The sequence below is a fragment of the Acipenser ruthenus genome, chromosome 24 (genome assembly GCF_902713425.1).
Source record: "Acipenser ruthenus chromosome 24, fAciRut3.2 maternal haplotype, whole genome shotgun sequence".
Lineage (NCBI taxonomy): Eukaryota > Metazoa > Chordata > Actinopteri > Acipenseriformes > Acipenseridae > Acipenser > Acipenser ruthenus.
The window spans coordinates 19,118,472-19,134,557 of NC_081212.1; the positions used below are offsets into that span (position 1 = coordinate 19,118,472).

General features: G+C 45.2%; 1 protein-coding gene across 2 annotated transcripts; it reads left to right on the forward strand.

The window, feature by feature from the left end:
- The first annotated feature begins 7,709 nt into the window (after positions 1 to 7,709).
- Positions 7,710 to 16,033, forward strand: LOC117429027 (stomatin-like protein 1). Of its 2 annotated transcripts, none has more exons than XM_034048141.3 (8): positions 7,710 to 7,989; positions 8,352 to 8,515; positions 9,063 to 9,169; positions 9,770 to 9,919; positions 10,140 to 10,343; positions 11,006 to 11,222; positions 11,514 to 11,711; positions 14,048 to 16,033. In XM_034048141.3, exons 2-8 carry the CDS (start codon positions 8,356 to 8,358, stop codon positions 14,245 to 14,247), a joined length of 1,236 nt encoding a protein of 411 aa, XP_033904032.1. In that variant the 5' UTR covers positions 7,710 to 7,989; positions 8,352 to 8,355; the 3' UTR covers positions 14,248 to 16,033. The 2 variants fall into 2 exon arrangements, with proteins under 2 accessions (XP_033904032.1, XP_033904033.1); XM_034048142.3 differs by having other exon boundaries at positions 7,710 to 7,974.
- The last annotated feature ends 53 nt before the right edge of the window (positions 16,034 to 16,086 follow it).

Consider the following 16,086-nt stretch of genomic DNA (forward strand, 5'->3'; position numbering starts at 1 on the left):
CACATTTAATGACAGGCACAATCTCTTCCAATTAACCTTTAACCCACAATTCTGCACAACCTCCACAACTGACATGCATATAATCTACTGGGCATCTCTGCACCCCCCCTTAGTATCTACCATGCTACTGCCCAGCCTGGTATACCAACAAGGATGGTTTACTCCTCCACCCCCCCCCCCCCCCCCCCACCGCAGTTCAATATAGTTTTAATGATTTCATCAGAATCACTGTTTACAACTTTATAATTGTAATACTTACCTTTACACTATCCTTTACAACTATACATGTACGATAAAATCAATACTTTTTTTTATATTATTCATACTTTTTTATTTAGTATTACTATAGTTTTACCATTAAAAGCTACAGTTTATTATTAAAAAAACCGAGACTAAAACTGTAATTCTCAATATAATATAATAAGGACTAGTACTTTTTTTTCCATGCGATGGGGGGGAAAACAAAATCATTTCAGTTTCGATTTCTGTGAAATCCTTTCCCATCAGTATTAGGGAACATCATACATTCCCAACATTACAATTAATATTTCTGCTCATAGCAGCATGAACAAACGGTTTACAATGGTAAAGCAATATGCATAGGATACAAGCGTGGTAAAAAGTACTGTTTATGTTTGTCATTACATTATGAAAATTATTGTTCAGTGTACACAAAACATGAGGATAATGAAATCCATTCTACTGGGGATTGAGTCAAGCAACAAATAACTCCATATAACACCATAATACATCTATATACGTATGATTAAAAAAATGCAGTTAAAACACAATAAATGAAAAGAATGCATACACAGAAACACGTACCGTTTAAAGGTGTTGAAGAAACAGACGTCAATTGCAACTGCTTAAGTTTTTGTCCAGGTGCCTTAAAGGATATCCCGAATACTTGTACTGGTTCATTAGAGCGTGGGCGTTATCGACATGTAGGAACTCTGGTCTGCATGCGTAACAGATGATGCGGAAGATATTTGGTTTCTCGTTTTATACACTTTAAATTAATTCTATTTTAGGAGTCGTTACATTATTATATATATATATATATATATATATATATATATATATATATATATATATATATATATATATATATATATATATATATATTGTAGCGGCGGGCTATAAAAACGGGGGCTAATCACATAGTTAGACACCTTGCATTGTGTAGTATAGTGGGCATAGTGCCAACTCTGTACAGCTGGGATTGGGGGGAAGTATAGTTGTCAGGGATTGGTGGGTTAGTATGCTAATTATGGAAAACTTTAGTTGGCCAATGATCAAGCCTGGTTGGGCTATATTAGGGGGCTCAGAGCCGATGTTGGGGTCTTTTCTGTTTTGTTGACTTGGGGGATTGCATTGATAAAGAGCAATAAACGGTTCCTTTGGGTGCGTTTCAACTCAATAAACAGTGTCTGTCTGCTTATTTCGCCGCCGTCGCTGCTGAATTAACCTCCCGCTTGGAACCCACAGCACGCTCGACGTTACACTGGTGTCAGCAGTGGGATCGGGAAATGGATCCAACAGAGGCAGAAAGAAACCACCCGGGTGAACGGTCGCCCCAGCTCGGAGCGGCCGTCGGGAACAGAGAGTGGGCTGTGGCTTGGCTTAAGGCAACACCAATAATTAAAGCGCTCTGGAGGGGTGAAGAAAAGACGCAGCGGATTGAACAGAATCTCTGGGGGAGAGAGAAGGAGCAGGAAGATGAGGTCTATGAGGAAGCGCAGAGCGGCGAAATCGACTCTACAACGCTGCTTGATATCCAGCCTGACAGTCAGAGAGATAGACGGCCAAGCAACAGAACTCCGCCCCGAGAAAACGTCATGCTGGAACCGGGAACTCCCTTGCTGCCTACCCCGCTGCGCTGCACGCTCACGGGGGAGAGAAACCTGCCCCGGCGGCCGATTAAGAGCGATTTGGAAACGACAGCTACAAGCGAAGCCAGCCTGCTAATGGAAAACATTAGGCTGACAGCCCCTGCACACGCAGAGCGACCATTACGTCATGCAGAGAGAGACCAGACACTACAGAGCACAGTTAGAGTGAGAGAGAGGACGTACAATAACGAGACACGCCCCCTGCACGGAGTAGAGGAATCCAGGCTGCAGTTACAGATGGAGGGGGGTGGTCCACAACCTGTCTCACTTCCTCAACCACCTGCTCCTTTGCATGGACCAGTCCCAAAGCTTCCACGGTACAATGGGGTCATGTCTTTGGAAGCCTTTCTGACCCAGTTTGAATTAGTGGCTGAAGATTATGCCTGGTCCCAGCGCAAGAAGGCTTCCTGCCTGTCTCAGTCACTGGAGGGTGCTGCAGCAGAGGTATTGCTGGATCTCGGGCCAGAAGAGAGAGTGAATTATACCTCCCTGGTTGATGCTCTGAAGTGCCGCTTTGGAGACAGCGAATCACCGTACCGCCTACAGGATCAACTTCGCGGTAGATGCAGAGCTAGAGGAGAAAAGCTAGGAGCCCTGGCAGCTGACATTGCTCGCCTCTCCAGTAAAGCATACCGTGACGAGCCCACCAGCTTTAGCCAGAGGATCGCTTTGGACACCTTCCTCCGCAGCCTACAACCCCCAGAGCTGCGTCACCAGGTCCGCCTGAAGAGGCCCAGCACACTAAAAGAAGCCCTTGGATATGCACAATCCATTGAAGAGGTGTTACTGGATGAAGAGCCACTACCACGCCACCTTACTTCCAAGCCAGTCCGATTGGTGGAGCATATGTGGAGAGACACTGAAGGCACTGACAGCGAACCAGAGTACAAAGTGAGAGCGGCTACTACCAACCCTCGACGAGTGAGAGAGAGAATCTGCTGGAGGTGCGGACAGCCTGGGCACCTCATCGCTGACTGTCGCCAACGAGAGCCCAAAGGAAAAGGGGTGACGGGAAACGGGAACGGGTCCATGTAGGGGGGGAAACATGGGCCCAACAGTTGAACCCAACCGCAGCCGAATTCGACTCAAGCCAACCCCGCGTGGTGGGCCGCACTGGTGACGGGGCCTTCCTGCGTGCTCCTGTCCTCATTGAGGGGGTCCCCTGTATGGCCCTCATCGACACCGGCTCCTCCATCACTGTCGTTCGTCCTGATGTCCTTCACCAAGCAGTAGGAGACTGGAGAAACAGAGTCAGACCGACACCGGTTCAACTGAAAACGGTCACCGGAGAGCAAGCACCCATGGAAGGTAGGGGCCAACTGAGGGTCACATACGCCGGACGGACCTTCCGCCACGAAGTTTGGCTCGCCGCAGTGCAAGACGGCTGTATCCTCGGGTTGGATTTCCTGAGGAGGGCCGGTATCTCCCTTGATCTTCGTCATGGGCACATCACCACCTTTGCCGAGCCTGGCCTGGCACTGCCAGCCTTAGGGGAGTCGACCAAGTCTAGGGGGGTGGCGTGTTATGCACAGACAGCTCTACAGTCGATATCAGCTGCTGCTGAAGTCCTTCCTCCAGAGCCCCCCTGCTCACAGGGCACAGCGGCTTGGCCTTCTCCAGTCCCCTGCTCTACACGGGAAGGGTTGCCCCCAACCCCACAGCACTTCCAGGCCACCATTACAACAAACATCACCCCTCCACCAAAACCCTCACCTGCCTCAGTTATGTCCCAGGAGACTGGCATGAAACCACGATCTACCTCCCCGTCTGAGACAAAAATGGCAGTGGAAGCAGTCTGGCGCCTTAGCAGTTAGGGGCTTTGCCCGGAGCAGCAGGACCAGTTGGGGGAGCTGCTGGCCAAGTTCCCCAACTGCTTCGCCACCAAGCCTGAAGAAACCGGCCGCACGCATGTTATCCAGCATTCCATTAACACCGGTGGGTCCCCCCCGATTAGGCAGCGCCCCCGCCGACTTCCACTTGCCAAACAGGGAGTAGCTGAGAAGATTATCCGGGAGATGAGAGAGGCTAACATTATAGAACCATCAGACAGCCCATGGGCCTCTCCAGTCGTTCTCGTTCCCAAGAAGAGTGGAGAGATGCGGTTTTGTGTGGACTACCGCCGCCTCAATGAGGTTACGAGGAAAGACTCCTACCCCCTGCCTCGGATAGATGAGTCACTGGACCTGGTCGCTGGGTCCTCCTGGTTTAGCTCTTTGGACCTCCGCAGTGGGTACTGGCAAGTCAAGCTCTCCCCGGACGCTCGTTCAAAAACTGCTTTTTCAACTGGCAGGGGCTTGTGGCAGTTCCAAGTTATGCCGTTCGGGCTGTGCAATGCCCCTGCCACGTTTGAGCATCTGATGGAGATGGTACTGGCCGGCATTCCCCCTCAAGTGTGCCTGGTTTATCTTGATGACCTGCTAGTGCACGGCCCCACCTTCGAGCAGGCACTGGAAAACTTGAGGACAGTGTTGCAGCGACTGGAGACGGCCGGACTTAAGCTGCACCCGGACAAGTGCCGCTTTATGCAGCAGGAGGTCTACTTCCTGGGGTACATTGTGGGGCAGGATGGAATTAAGACTGACCCCTCAAAAATCAACGTGGTGAGGCAGTGGGCCAGGCCGGCTAACCAACGCCAGCTGCGAGGGTTCATTGGGCTTGCCTCCTACTACCGCCGATTTGTTCCCCGGTTTGGCCACATCGCATTCCCTCTCCACCGACTCTTGAGGAAGAACCAGACCTTTGACTGGGACGAGGCCTGTGAAGAAGCTTTCACCACCCTGAAAGAAGCACTGATCCAGGCGCCTGTGCTTATGTTGCCACGGCCAGATCTCCCCTTTGTGCTAGACACGGATGCCAGCGACCGAGGTCTCGGCGCAGTGCTCTCCCAGAAGTGCCCAGATGGAGAACACGTGGTTGCGTATTATAGCCACGCCCTCAGCAAACAGGAGCGGAGATACTGTGTAACTCGCAGAGAGCTACTTGCTGTGGTAGTGGCTGTCAAACAGTTCCGGCCCTACCTGTGTGGAAGGCACTTCCTTCTGCGGACCGACCATGCTTACTCCAGTGGCTAGTCAACTTTAAGGAGCCCGAAGGGCAGCTAGCCCGCTGGTTAGAACAGCTGCAAGAGTTTGATTTCACCATCCAGCATAGGGCTGGAGAGAAGCACTCTAACGCTGACGCAATGTCCAGGCGCCCCTGCTTGCCAGACGACTGTGCCTACTGCCTGAAGAGGGAACAGCAGACAGAGGAGCAAGAGGGGTCAAAGGAGCTGTACCATGTGGGAGCCCGAGCAGAGGGTGTTGGACAGACGAGGGAGTGCGGGGAGATCCGTGTTGTGCCTGCAACTGAGTGGCGAGCGCAGCAGGAGAGAGACCAGGATCTAGCACCAGTCTTCCAATGGCTGGCGGAGAACCGACGGCCGGTCTGGGAGGATGTAGCTGCTCATTCAGAAGTCACCAAGGCACTCTGGTCACAATGGGATGGAGTGGCACTTCGGGAGGGAGTGCTGCAGAGACGCTGGGTAACACCAACATCAGGAGAGACAAGGTGGCAGCTCGTGGTTCCGGAAGCCCTCAAGTCGGAGATTCTGCGGGCTGTTCATGGGACCCCTGGGGTGGGGCACTTTGGAGTGAACAAGACCCTCCAACGCCTGCGGCAGAGTTACTACTGGAGCCGATGTCGGAGGGATGTCGAAAACCATTGCCGCAGGTGTGACCATTGTGCTGCCCGCAAGGGTCCTCCGGGGCAGTCCCGTGCTCCCATGCAGCAATGTCCAGTGGGCGGTCCGATGCAACGAGTTGGAGTGGACATCCTTGGGCCATTACCTGTGTCTGACAAGGGCAATAAGTATGTGCTGGTGGCGATGGATTATTTTTCAAAATGGCCAGAGGTCTACGCACTACCGGATCAGGAAGCAAGCACGGTAGCAGATGCTCTTATTGAAGGCTTCTTTTCAAGGTTCGGGGTTCCTCAGGAGCTCCATTCGGATCAGGGCCGGAATTTCGAATCCCGGATTTTTGCGGAGATGTGCTGTCGCCTGGGGATAAAGAAAACCCGCACCACCCCGCTCCACCCCCAGAGCGACGGCCTCGTCGAGCGCTTCAACAGGACTCTTTTGGCACAGCTGGCTATTGTTACCAGTCGGAACTAACGAGACTGGGACCTCCAGCTGCCTCTAATCATGCTGGCGTACCGCACGGCGGTGCAGGAATCGACAGGCTGCACTCCTGCACTGCTGCTCCTCGGTCGTGAGCTCCAGACACCGGCCGAGCTTGTGTTTGGTCGCCCTCCTGACGCCACAGCTCTCCCTCCTGGACCAGAGTATGCCCGACGCCTTTAGGACCGGATCGATGCTGCTCACCGGTTTGCCCGGGACTGTCTACTGGCTGCCGGCATACGACAGAAGAGGAATTATGATGTTCGGGAGAAGGGGCGACACTTTAAAGTGGGGGAGCTTGTTTGGGTCTACGGACCTAAACGGAAGAAGGGCCGTTGCCCCAAACTGGATAGCCCCTGGGTGGGACCCTGTCGGATCTTGCAACAGCTGGGCGAGGTGGTGTACCGGGTCCAAATACACCTCACAGGACGCTGCGTGGTCCTCCACCGGGACCGCCTCGCCCCCTACCGGGGAGACCAGGTACCCGACGCACCCCAGGGAGCCGGCCACCCAGGACAGGAACCTCAGAGTGGTCCATTGGGAGCCCATAGAGGAAGGCCCCATCATTCCACAATCACCCCTCCTGTGGTGGCATGCCACCGCCGGCCTCGAGTCTCTACTTCACAGAGGGGACCTCCATCCCTTCAACCCAGCTATCTTGCCTCTGAACCTAACCAAAGACCCCACCGCAAGGTTCGGGCACCCCTGCGCTTCCGGGACACAGATTGAGCTTTCCGAGGGCGGTAAGCAGCAAAAGGGGGGCAATGTAGCGGCGGGCTATAAAAACGGGGGCTAATCATATAGTTAGACACCTTGCATTGTGTAGTATAGTGGGCATAGTGCCAACTCTGTACAGCTGGGATTGGGGGGAAGTATAGTTGTCAGGGATTGGTGGGTTAGTATGCTAATTATGGAAAACTTTAGTTGGCCAATGATCAAGCCTGGTTGGGCTATATTAGGGGGCTCAGCGCCGATGTTGGGGTCTTTTCTGTTTTGTTGACTTGGGGGATTGCATTGATAAAGAGCAATAAACGGTTCCTTTGGGTGCGTTTCAACTCAATAAACAGTGTCTGTCTGCTTATTTCGCCGCCGTCGCTGCTGAATTAACCTCCCGCTTGGAACCCACAGCACGCTCGACGTTACAATATATATATATATATATATATATATATATATATATATATATATATATATATAAGCTAAAACAGATATTCATTTGTAGAAATCCAGCAGATATTTCAAGAGAAAAATGTCGACCATAGAAATCTGTAGATTATAGAAATAAAAAAGTCAACTGTAGAATTATACAGACCTATAGATTTCTATAGAATAATAGACATTCTCGTTGATTTCTATACAATAATACAGACAATGCTATTGCTTTAGATAAATAAAGGCATTACTATATATTACTAGAGAATAGAAACACCTATAAGAAAATGATTTTAAAAAATATTCTGTTTGTTCTATCGTTAAGATGTTTTGCTACTTTATAGTACTTGACATTTATTATGGCACTGAGGTGGAAAACACAAACAATTAATCAATCACTAACGACAACAACAACAATAATAATACATCTGACTAACTATAAATCAAGTGACATAAAGCCTCCAACCTGCAGGCGGCAAACTTTATAATTGTAACACGCCTGAGTGGGGGAACCTTTCTGTTTTGTCTAGGGAGATGCCTTTTGTAATACCGGTATATGTAAACAAGGAAGCGCTTTTTATGTGTCAAGACAAGGAGAAATATAAATTACAGTGACTGGTTTAATTAAGCATATTTATGATATATTTAAAAGCGTAACCGCTGAAAACAGAAGAAAGCGTACTGAAACGGACGCATTCATTATCAGAAGCGACAGTATATTTAGCGTGTTTCTACGGCAGACGTGGAGTGTTCGTCAAGTCAAACTGCTGCACTGTAAGCAAAGACGAGGTCAGATATTAAATAAAATACGCAACATGACAGTTTAGCAGTTCGACTTTCAGTTTTGTGTGTAATGGTTGTATCCACATTAGAAAATGGTTGTATCCACAGTAAATATTTGCAGTTAAACGTTAAAATGTTCTTTGGAATTTAGAACTCCCAGTAGGACACAGGATATATGCTGTCAGACACTGTACCGGTACCTGATATTAATATACCCAATACAAAACATAATAATCATGTATACATTGCATGGGATGTACAGTCGGTAGGTAGTTTAAACTGTTCGCATTGGAACCAAATTGTGGTATAATTGTTGACAGGTTAGTACAGTACAGTAGATAACGTGAAAGAGGGTTTGTTTGCATCAGGACCATGTTCGGGAAACCGTCTGGCTACCACGCTCTGCCACAGCGCGACAGCGTGTTTCAGTCTAACCCGGGGCTTTATGTATCTGCTGAGAATTTCATCCAGTACAGCCATGCGGGCCATTCATTCGATTATATCCCAAAAATCACTGAGAACGATTTTACAGGTAAGAAAGAGCCTACATGATGATTATACATCCGTGTTTATACAGTATGCATTCTCAGTGATGCAAGTTGCTTTTGTCAAGGATGTATCTGCTTATCAGCTAAATCCTTCCATGTCCTTTACAAAAGACATGACCATTGAGTACAACATCATGTGTTTTCATTTAGAACTTTTCGGCTTGAGCCTGCAGTGTAATACACAAGCCTTTGTCTACTTGATTTCTTGTAATGGTATATGTTTACCTGAAAAAGACTTTACTACTAGTAGGATTTTACCAGTGTTTGCACTAAAGATATTCATATAACTATCCTTTCTCTAAACTGAAAAAGGCCAATACAATATAAATGTTTCTGTTCAGCCCCGATGATGATAAACTTTAATTTTTGGTTTCTTAAATGCAGTAAAATTTATAACAACAAAACAAAATAAACCTGCTACCAGTAGATTTTTTTTTTTTACTGTTTCTAGTCTCGCTGTAAATACAATAATATACCACTAGAAATTGAAAACAAAACAAAACAAAAAATAAGAATATTGTTTCCAAACAGACAGATCGCAAGGCTGGATGTCGTGGATGTGCCACAGGATAGTCATATTTCTTGTATTCCTGTTTACCTTCATAACTTTCCCTGTATCAGGTTGGTTCGTACTCAAGGTAAGTAGTTCATTAGGTTTAGCTTTTTTCAAAAGTGCTATTGCACCATTTTGTTTTCAAATATGTGTGTGGGGGGGGGGGGGGGGACTGTTATAAAACTACAACTTTGATGCCATAAGATATCCTAAATTATCATTCTGAGTTGTTTTGCTTATTTTTGAAACATTAGTTATAGTCTATATTAAGTCAATTTTGCCATTAAGACCACTCTGTCATCTCCCTTTAGTCTATTAACTATAAACACTTAAAGTGCAGACCTGTAAAGGGGTCAGGAAGACAGCAGACTGCTAGTGCAGTCCAAGAGAAACAGCCCACTTTATACAGAAGACCAGTTAACCACTTCTGGTCTTGGGTATGCCCCTATATCATTTTTTGGGGGTGTGAGGGGCTTTGCTAGAAGAGCTGGATTTTGTTGTCTAACCATTTAGTCGGTTCAGTTTTTGTTCTTCCTACTGTTTTGTGTTCTGTTTACTGTTATTATATTGAAAACAGATGTCCTGGTTTAATTTAGGTTTCTATGTGGGGATATTCACCTAAATAAATCAGTGACTGCAGGACAGCTCTCTATTACAAACAGCCCTCTCGTTCTGCTTTTTTCAGGTTGTCCCCAATTATGAGAGGATTGTTGTATTTCGACTGGGCAGGATTCGCCCCCCAAAGGGACCTGGAGTTGTTTTGGTCCTGCCATTTATTGATCTGTGGCAGAAGGTAGACCTCCGGACAAGAGCGTTCAATATCCCACCTTGCAAGGTAAGAAATCACAGGTGACTATAGTGGAGGCATACAATCCGTACATGCTGTGAAAGTGTGTTGCAATCTTGGTCACGTGACCAACTTGTCAATGTGGTCTTGGCTGTGATTATTTGGAGCACTTAACCTTATAGAGAATACAATATTTTGACAAGCACAAACATACTGCATGACAGCAGCTATACTGTGGGTTGAATTGACTCGTATCTTCATTCCAAAGGTGACAACCAAAGATGGCGGAGTGATCTCCGTTGGCGCAGATATCCAGTTCCGCATCTGGAATCCTGTGATGTCAGTGGTGGCGGTCCAGGACCTAAACACTTCAACCAGGCTCACTGCTCAGAATGCCATGACCCACAACCTCATTAAAAAAAGCCTGAGAGAGATTCAGATGGAAAAGAACAGGCTGGGGGAAAAGTTAGGGGTGAGATATTGTTTTACCAGGCATAAGAATTTCATTAGGATTTGGAGATACAGGGAAGCATTCAGTTGTCCTAAACTCCTTTAGAGGTCTATATACTTCAGCTTATTTCATGATGTAACTATTGATACAAATTACAGTGACGAGGACAAGAACAATATTCAGATGAGAACCTTGTCATTATCCTGTAATCTCTTGTACTTGGGATCACTTTTTTGAAACCTTGAGCTTTGAAAGCCATGATGCTGTTATTGGACATTGCAATATTATTTTCTTGTGCTGAATATTTTTTTTTCTTTTTTGCATAAATATAATACCTATAGATTAAAAGGATATACTGCACATTCCTGGTACCAATCATTTCATGCACTGTAGCACAGTCTATTTTCAAAAGTCCATGACTTGCAGTGATATACTTAAAACACAGTGATACCAGAACAAGTAATAATATTGCTAATGCTAAGAACAAGCCAATAAAGTGTTTTTTTAAAAAAAAAAACAGTTGTGAGCCATGGGTATCATTTATTTAGTGGCAGTGTGACAAAAGCCCACAGACCAAATAGGTTGTAAGTTATGGCAATTCCAGATGTGTGTCCGTGTTCTGCATTACTCTATAGCTGAAGGGTTTTATTTAAATCAAACTAACACTGCTCTGTGTTGTGTAGGTGGAGATCAATGACAAGACCCGGCCCTGGGGGCTGGAGGTAGACCGTGTGGAGCTGACTTTAGAGTCTGTGTTGAAGCCTCCTGATGACTCGTTCTCCGGGCCCCTGATTATGCCACCCTCTATCCCCGGATTGGAGGGGCTCAGCGGGCCAATCCAGCAGCTGGCCATGCATTTCCTTGGCAATGGCAGCAGCTCAGAAACTAGTCATAGCAAAGGTGAGACTTGAGTGCCACGAAGGACCTCAAGTGTGTTTTGGTCGTTAAGATGCACTGCATCTAAATTTTACAAAGAGTCCACAGTCATTGTCTACACATCTATACGTTGTATATATCTTGAAAAATGATTTACAAGCAGTTTATTTTTAGAGTGAATAAAGAGTTTGTGGACCACGGTCTGCTGTCCTCAAATGTAGCTATGCCTTTGCGTGGAGTCCTGTGCTCGTCATTTTCAATAAGCAGATTGGTGTGTTTGTCGTGTTCCTGATGTCATTCCTTTTCCTGCTTCAGGAGACAGTGTTTCCATGGTGAATGAGAAAGTCCCTACTACCCCGCTGGCTGAGGCACGCCTGAGTGCCGATGAGCTCCTGTCTGCTGTGGAGCTGCTGCTCTCGGAGAAGCTGGTTAGCCAGGTGGGGGCGTGCTTCCAGTTCCACATCGCTCTCCGCGACGGAACTCACAAGACATATTTTCTTGACCTAAGCAAGGGTAAGATTTCCGGTTTGACTTGTCATTTTTTACTTGCATTTATGGGTAATTGGCTACAAATTGAAGTCTTATCTTAAATATATCACTGTTAGTAGTGTCAGTATTTCATTGTGAATTATTTATTTAAAAAAACACACACACACATATATATATATATATATATATATATATATATATATATATATATATATATATATATATATATATATATATATATATATATATATATATACAGTACTGTGCAAAAGTTTTAGGCAGGTGTGAAAAAATGCTGTAAAGTAAGAATGCTTTCAAAAATAGACATGTTAATAGTTTATATTTATCAATTAACAAAATGCAAAGTGAGTGAACAGAAGAAAAATCTACATCAAATCAATATTTGGTGTGACCACCCTTTGCCTTCAAAACAGCATCAATTCTTCTAGGTACACTTGCACACAGTTTTTGAAGGAACTCGGCAGGTAGGTTGGCCCAAACATCTTGGAGAACTAACCACAGTTCTTCTGTGGATTTAGGCAGCCTCAGTTGCTTCTCTCTCTTCATGTAATCCCAGACAGACTCGATGATGTTGAGATCAGGGCTCTGTGGGGGCCATACCATCACTTCCAGGACTCCTTGTTCTTCTTTACGCTGAAGATAGTTCTTAATGACTTTCGCTGTATGTTTGGGGTCGTTGTCATGCTGCAGAATAAATTTGGGGCCAATCAGATGCCTCCCTGATGGTATTGCATGATGGATAAGTATCTGTCTGTACTTCTCAGCATTGAGGAGACCATTAATTCTGACCAAATCCCCAACTCCATTTGCAGAAATGCAGCCCCAAACTTGCAAGGAACCTCCACCATGCTTCACTGTTGCCTGCAGACACTCATTCGTGTACCGCTCTCCAGCCCTTCGGCGAACAAACTGCCTTCTGCTACAGCCAAATATTTCAAATTTTGACTCATCAGTCCAGAGCACCTGCTGCCATTTTTCTGCACCCCAGTTCCTGTGTCTTTGTGCATAGTTGAGTCGCTTGGCCTTGTTTCCACGTCGGAGGTATGGCTTTTTGGCCGCAAGTCTTCCATGAAGGCCACTTCTGACCAGACTTCTCCGGACAGTAGATGGGTGAACCAGGGTCCCACTGTTTTCTGCCAATTCTGAGCTGATGGCATTGCTGGACATCTTCCGATTGCGAAGGGAAGTAAGCATGATGTGTCTTTCATCTGCTGCAGTAAGTTTTCTTGGCCGACCACTGCGTCTACGGTCCTCAACGTTGCCCGTTTCTTTGTGCTTCTTCAAAAGAGCTTGGACAGCACATCTGGAAACCCCTGTCTGCCTTGAAATTTCTGCCTGGGAGAGACCTTGCTGATGCAGTATAACTACCTTGTGTCTTGTTGCTGTGCTCAGTCTTGCCATGGTGTATGACTTTTGACAGTAAACTGTCTTCAGCAACCTCACCTTGTTAGCTGAGTTTGGCTGTTCCTTACCCAGTTTTATTCCTCCTACACAGCTGTTTCTGTTTCAGTTAATGATTGTGTTTCAACCTACATATTGAATTGATGATCATTAGCACCTGTTTGGTATAATTGTTTCATCATACACCTGACTACATGCCTACAAAATCCCTGACTTTGTGCAAGTGTACCTAGAAGAATTGATGCTGTTTTGAAGGCAAAGGGTGGCCACACCAAATATGGATTTGATTTAGGTTTGTCTTCTGTTCACTCACTTTGCATTTAGTTAATTGATAAATATAATCTATTAACATGTCTATTTTTGAAAGCATTCTTACTTTACAGCATTTTTTCACACCTGCCTAAAACTTTTGCACAGTACTGTATATATATATATATATATATATATATATATATATATATATATATATAATTAGGCTGCAAGAAGACCACAGGCCGTGAATTTGTTGCGGAAACTGCAACTTTTAACACAGACCACAACTTTTCATAGTTGACGCAACTTTTATTGGCACTACAATGTTTCTATTATTTATATGTAATTTTGTTGCAAAATAGTACTGAAAAGTAAACTGAAACAGAAAAGGAAACGTCACTCTCACATTGTCTTTTGCTAGTGGAGGATTGGTATGCCTTGTCATCCTCTCTAGCCAATCAATGATCTTCTTTCCCATTGCTATGGTTAGCAATGGGAAAGAAGACTGTGGGCCATGATGCAAGTAATGTAGTGTACGTACTTACATTTTGTGACTGAAGGTTTATTGCCGTTTTGCAAATACTGTAGTGGCTGTTCAATTTTGTGAGCGAGCTTTTACTGTTATGCATGTACTGTATGTTGTGCGTCATCATTGTTCACTATTTATTTTGCTGTCCATTCTGTAGGTGCCGGTAGAGCTGGCCATGGAATGCCCGATCAGAACCCTGATGTTGTGTTTCAAATGACAGAGGAGGATCTCCTGGCGATGTTCGAGGGCACCCTCCGACCATTCGGGGCCTATACCAGCGGGCAGCTGAAGCTCCATGGAGATCTGAAAACTGCCATGAAGCTGGAGGAAGTCATTAAAGTGATGAGGCAGCAGTGATGTGAGCGGATTACTGACGAACCACTGATGTTATCTAAGGTGGAGTTGGTTCGGTTAGAGAATAACAACAGGGTTGTGTTGTCACTGTGTTTTGAGCACAGGGTTTGGAGTAAGGGCATCCTGGTTTGGATCCCATCTTGGCCATTAATTTGCTGGTGTGTTATGGTGTGTCCTTTGACCTCCTACCTACCCTAACTGAAAATGTTTTTCTCAATTTAAGAATTTCTTCTGTATTTTAGTTTTGTCCCCAGTGACAGGGTTATAGTGGAGGCACGTGAACATGTTTTACACTGACACTTTTAACTGAAAATTGCACTGAAACCTCTTTTGGGTATTCCCAAGCACACATACTTAAGGGTTCTGAATCTAGATCATGGTGACGGCAGTCTACCCTCTAATTAGTGTGAAAATGAAGGTCTTAATAAATGAAGTCTTAATAACCACCTGTCCAACTTGAATTAAACTTTGCATTAATATTATGTACAGAAAGTTATTCAGTATACTGTATGTCATAAAGACCCTAATTTTACAGGACATCTGAAACCTAAAATTACCAGAAGTAATGAAGCAATATCCTGGGAAGCAGTTGTCTGTTTTCAGAAATCTCTACATGAGTCAGATCAATGGGTCCTGTAATGGGTTGTTTATCTCTTCACCAGGGTTGTGTATGTTACTGACAAACTTTGTCGTTTCTTGGTTCTCAATTTGAGTCAATTTGGTAGCACAAATTCTAATCAAGAAATCTGCCACTGGGGCAAGATACAGTGCTTGTATTGTGTAATTTTTGTACTGCTTTTATGATATAGTTGGGATTATTTATAAAACAATTTATTATACACTCATAACTTATGGTAGACTTTGGCTTTTCCCTAACCTGCAACGTCACACGTTTCCACTGAAACTATCCTAACACATTGCATACATGTGTTTCAGCAGTAATTCCTGTTCATTGTGGTAGGTCTTTGGTTTCTCTAGGCGTTGGCTGCACGAAAGTCACTGCATTGCATGGTAGAGAGTTTGTCATTAACTTCAGCTCCTAGTGTAGAGAGGTGGCTGACACAACCTGCAAGGTGTACGATACAATGTTGATTTTTATATAGCTCCTTTCATGTGGTCTAAAAGTGGTACTATTAGGCTAAAGCATTTCATGGTGCTGATTTACTTTGGAAAGTTTATTCTTTTATATGTGTGTGTGTGTGTGTGTAATTGCAGTGCTAGTGGAGAATAACGTTGTTCCTTTTGTAGCACCCTAAGTGTTTGTGTGTGTAGTGGCTCATTATCCTCAGTAGATGGCAGTGTGGAATAGGAATGTGTTCTGCCCTTCTGTCTGTCCCTATGTCACACTTTATGTTTTCATGTACATATGGAGCATGTAGGTCAGCGACATGTGTAACAAGGCAGGGAGTTAATATCCTCCCTGCCAGAAACGTGTATTTGCTTATTTTGATTATTGTTGAATTAAGATTTATTAGTTAATTATCACCTGCACCTGGCTATTATTGTAAATTAGAGCCGGGTGCAGGTTATTTAAAGAAAGCAGCCAGTCTGCTTGAGGCTGCCGCTGTGTGAAGTAGCCTGGTTGAATGAGTGCTCAGTCGTATGAGAAAAAGGTATTGTGTTAAAAACGGTGTGTTTTTGTTGTTTTGTTTTGTAGCCGTTAAACAGCATTGCTGTCCGGCGATAGTTAGGTTCTTGACGTGTGTAGTCAGCGCTCCAAAAACGGAGTTAAGTTTTTGTTTTCGTTTTGTTTATTAAAAATAGCGTGTCAGCGCTTTAAAAATCTCAAGTCTTTGCGTCCTGGGTCATTTTTAAAGGGGCAATGAACCGCGGAGAGGAAGC

Coding starts and splice junctions, on each gene's coding strand:
- LOC117429027 (XM_034048141.3), top strand. CDS start 8,356: ATGTTCGGGAAACCGTCTGGCTACCACGCTCTGCCACAGCGCGACAGC. Junction 8,516..9,062: donor CACTGAGAACGATTTTACAG/GTAAGAAAGAGC, acceptor GTTTCCAAACAG/ACAGATCGCAAGGCTGGATG. Junction 11,223..11,513: donor AGAAACTAGTCATAGCAAAG/GTGAGACTTGAG, acceptor TTCCTGCTTCAG/GAGACAGTGTTTCCATGGTG.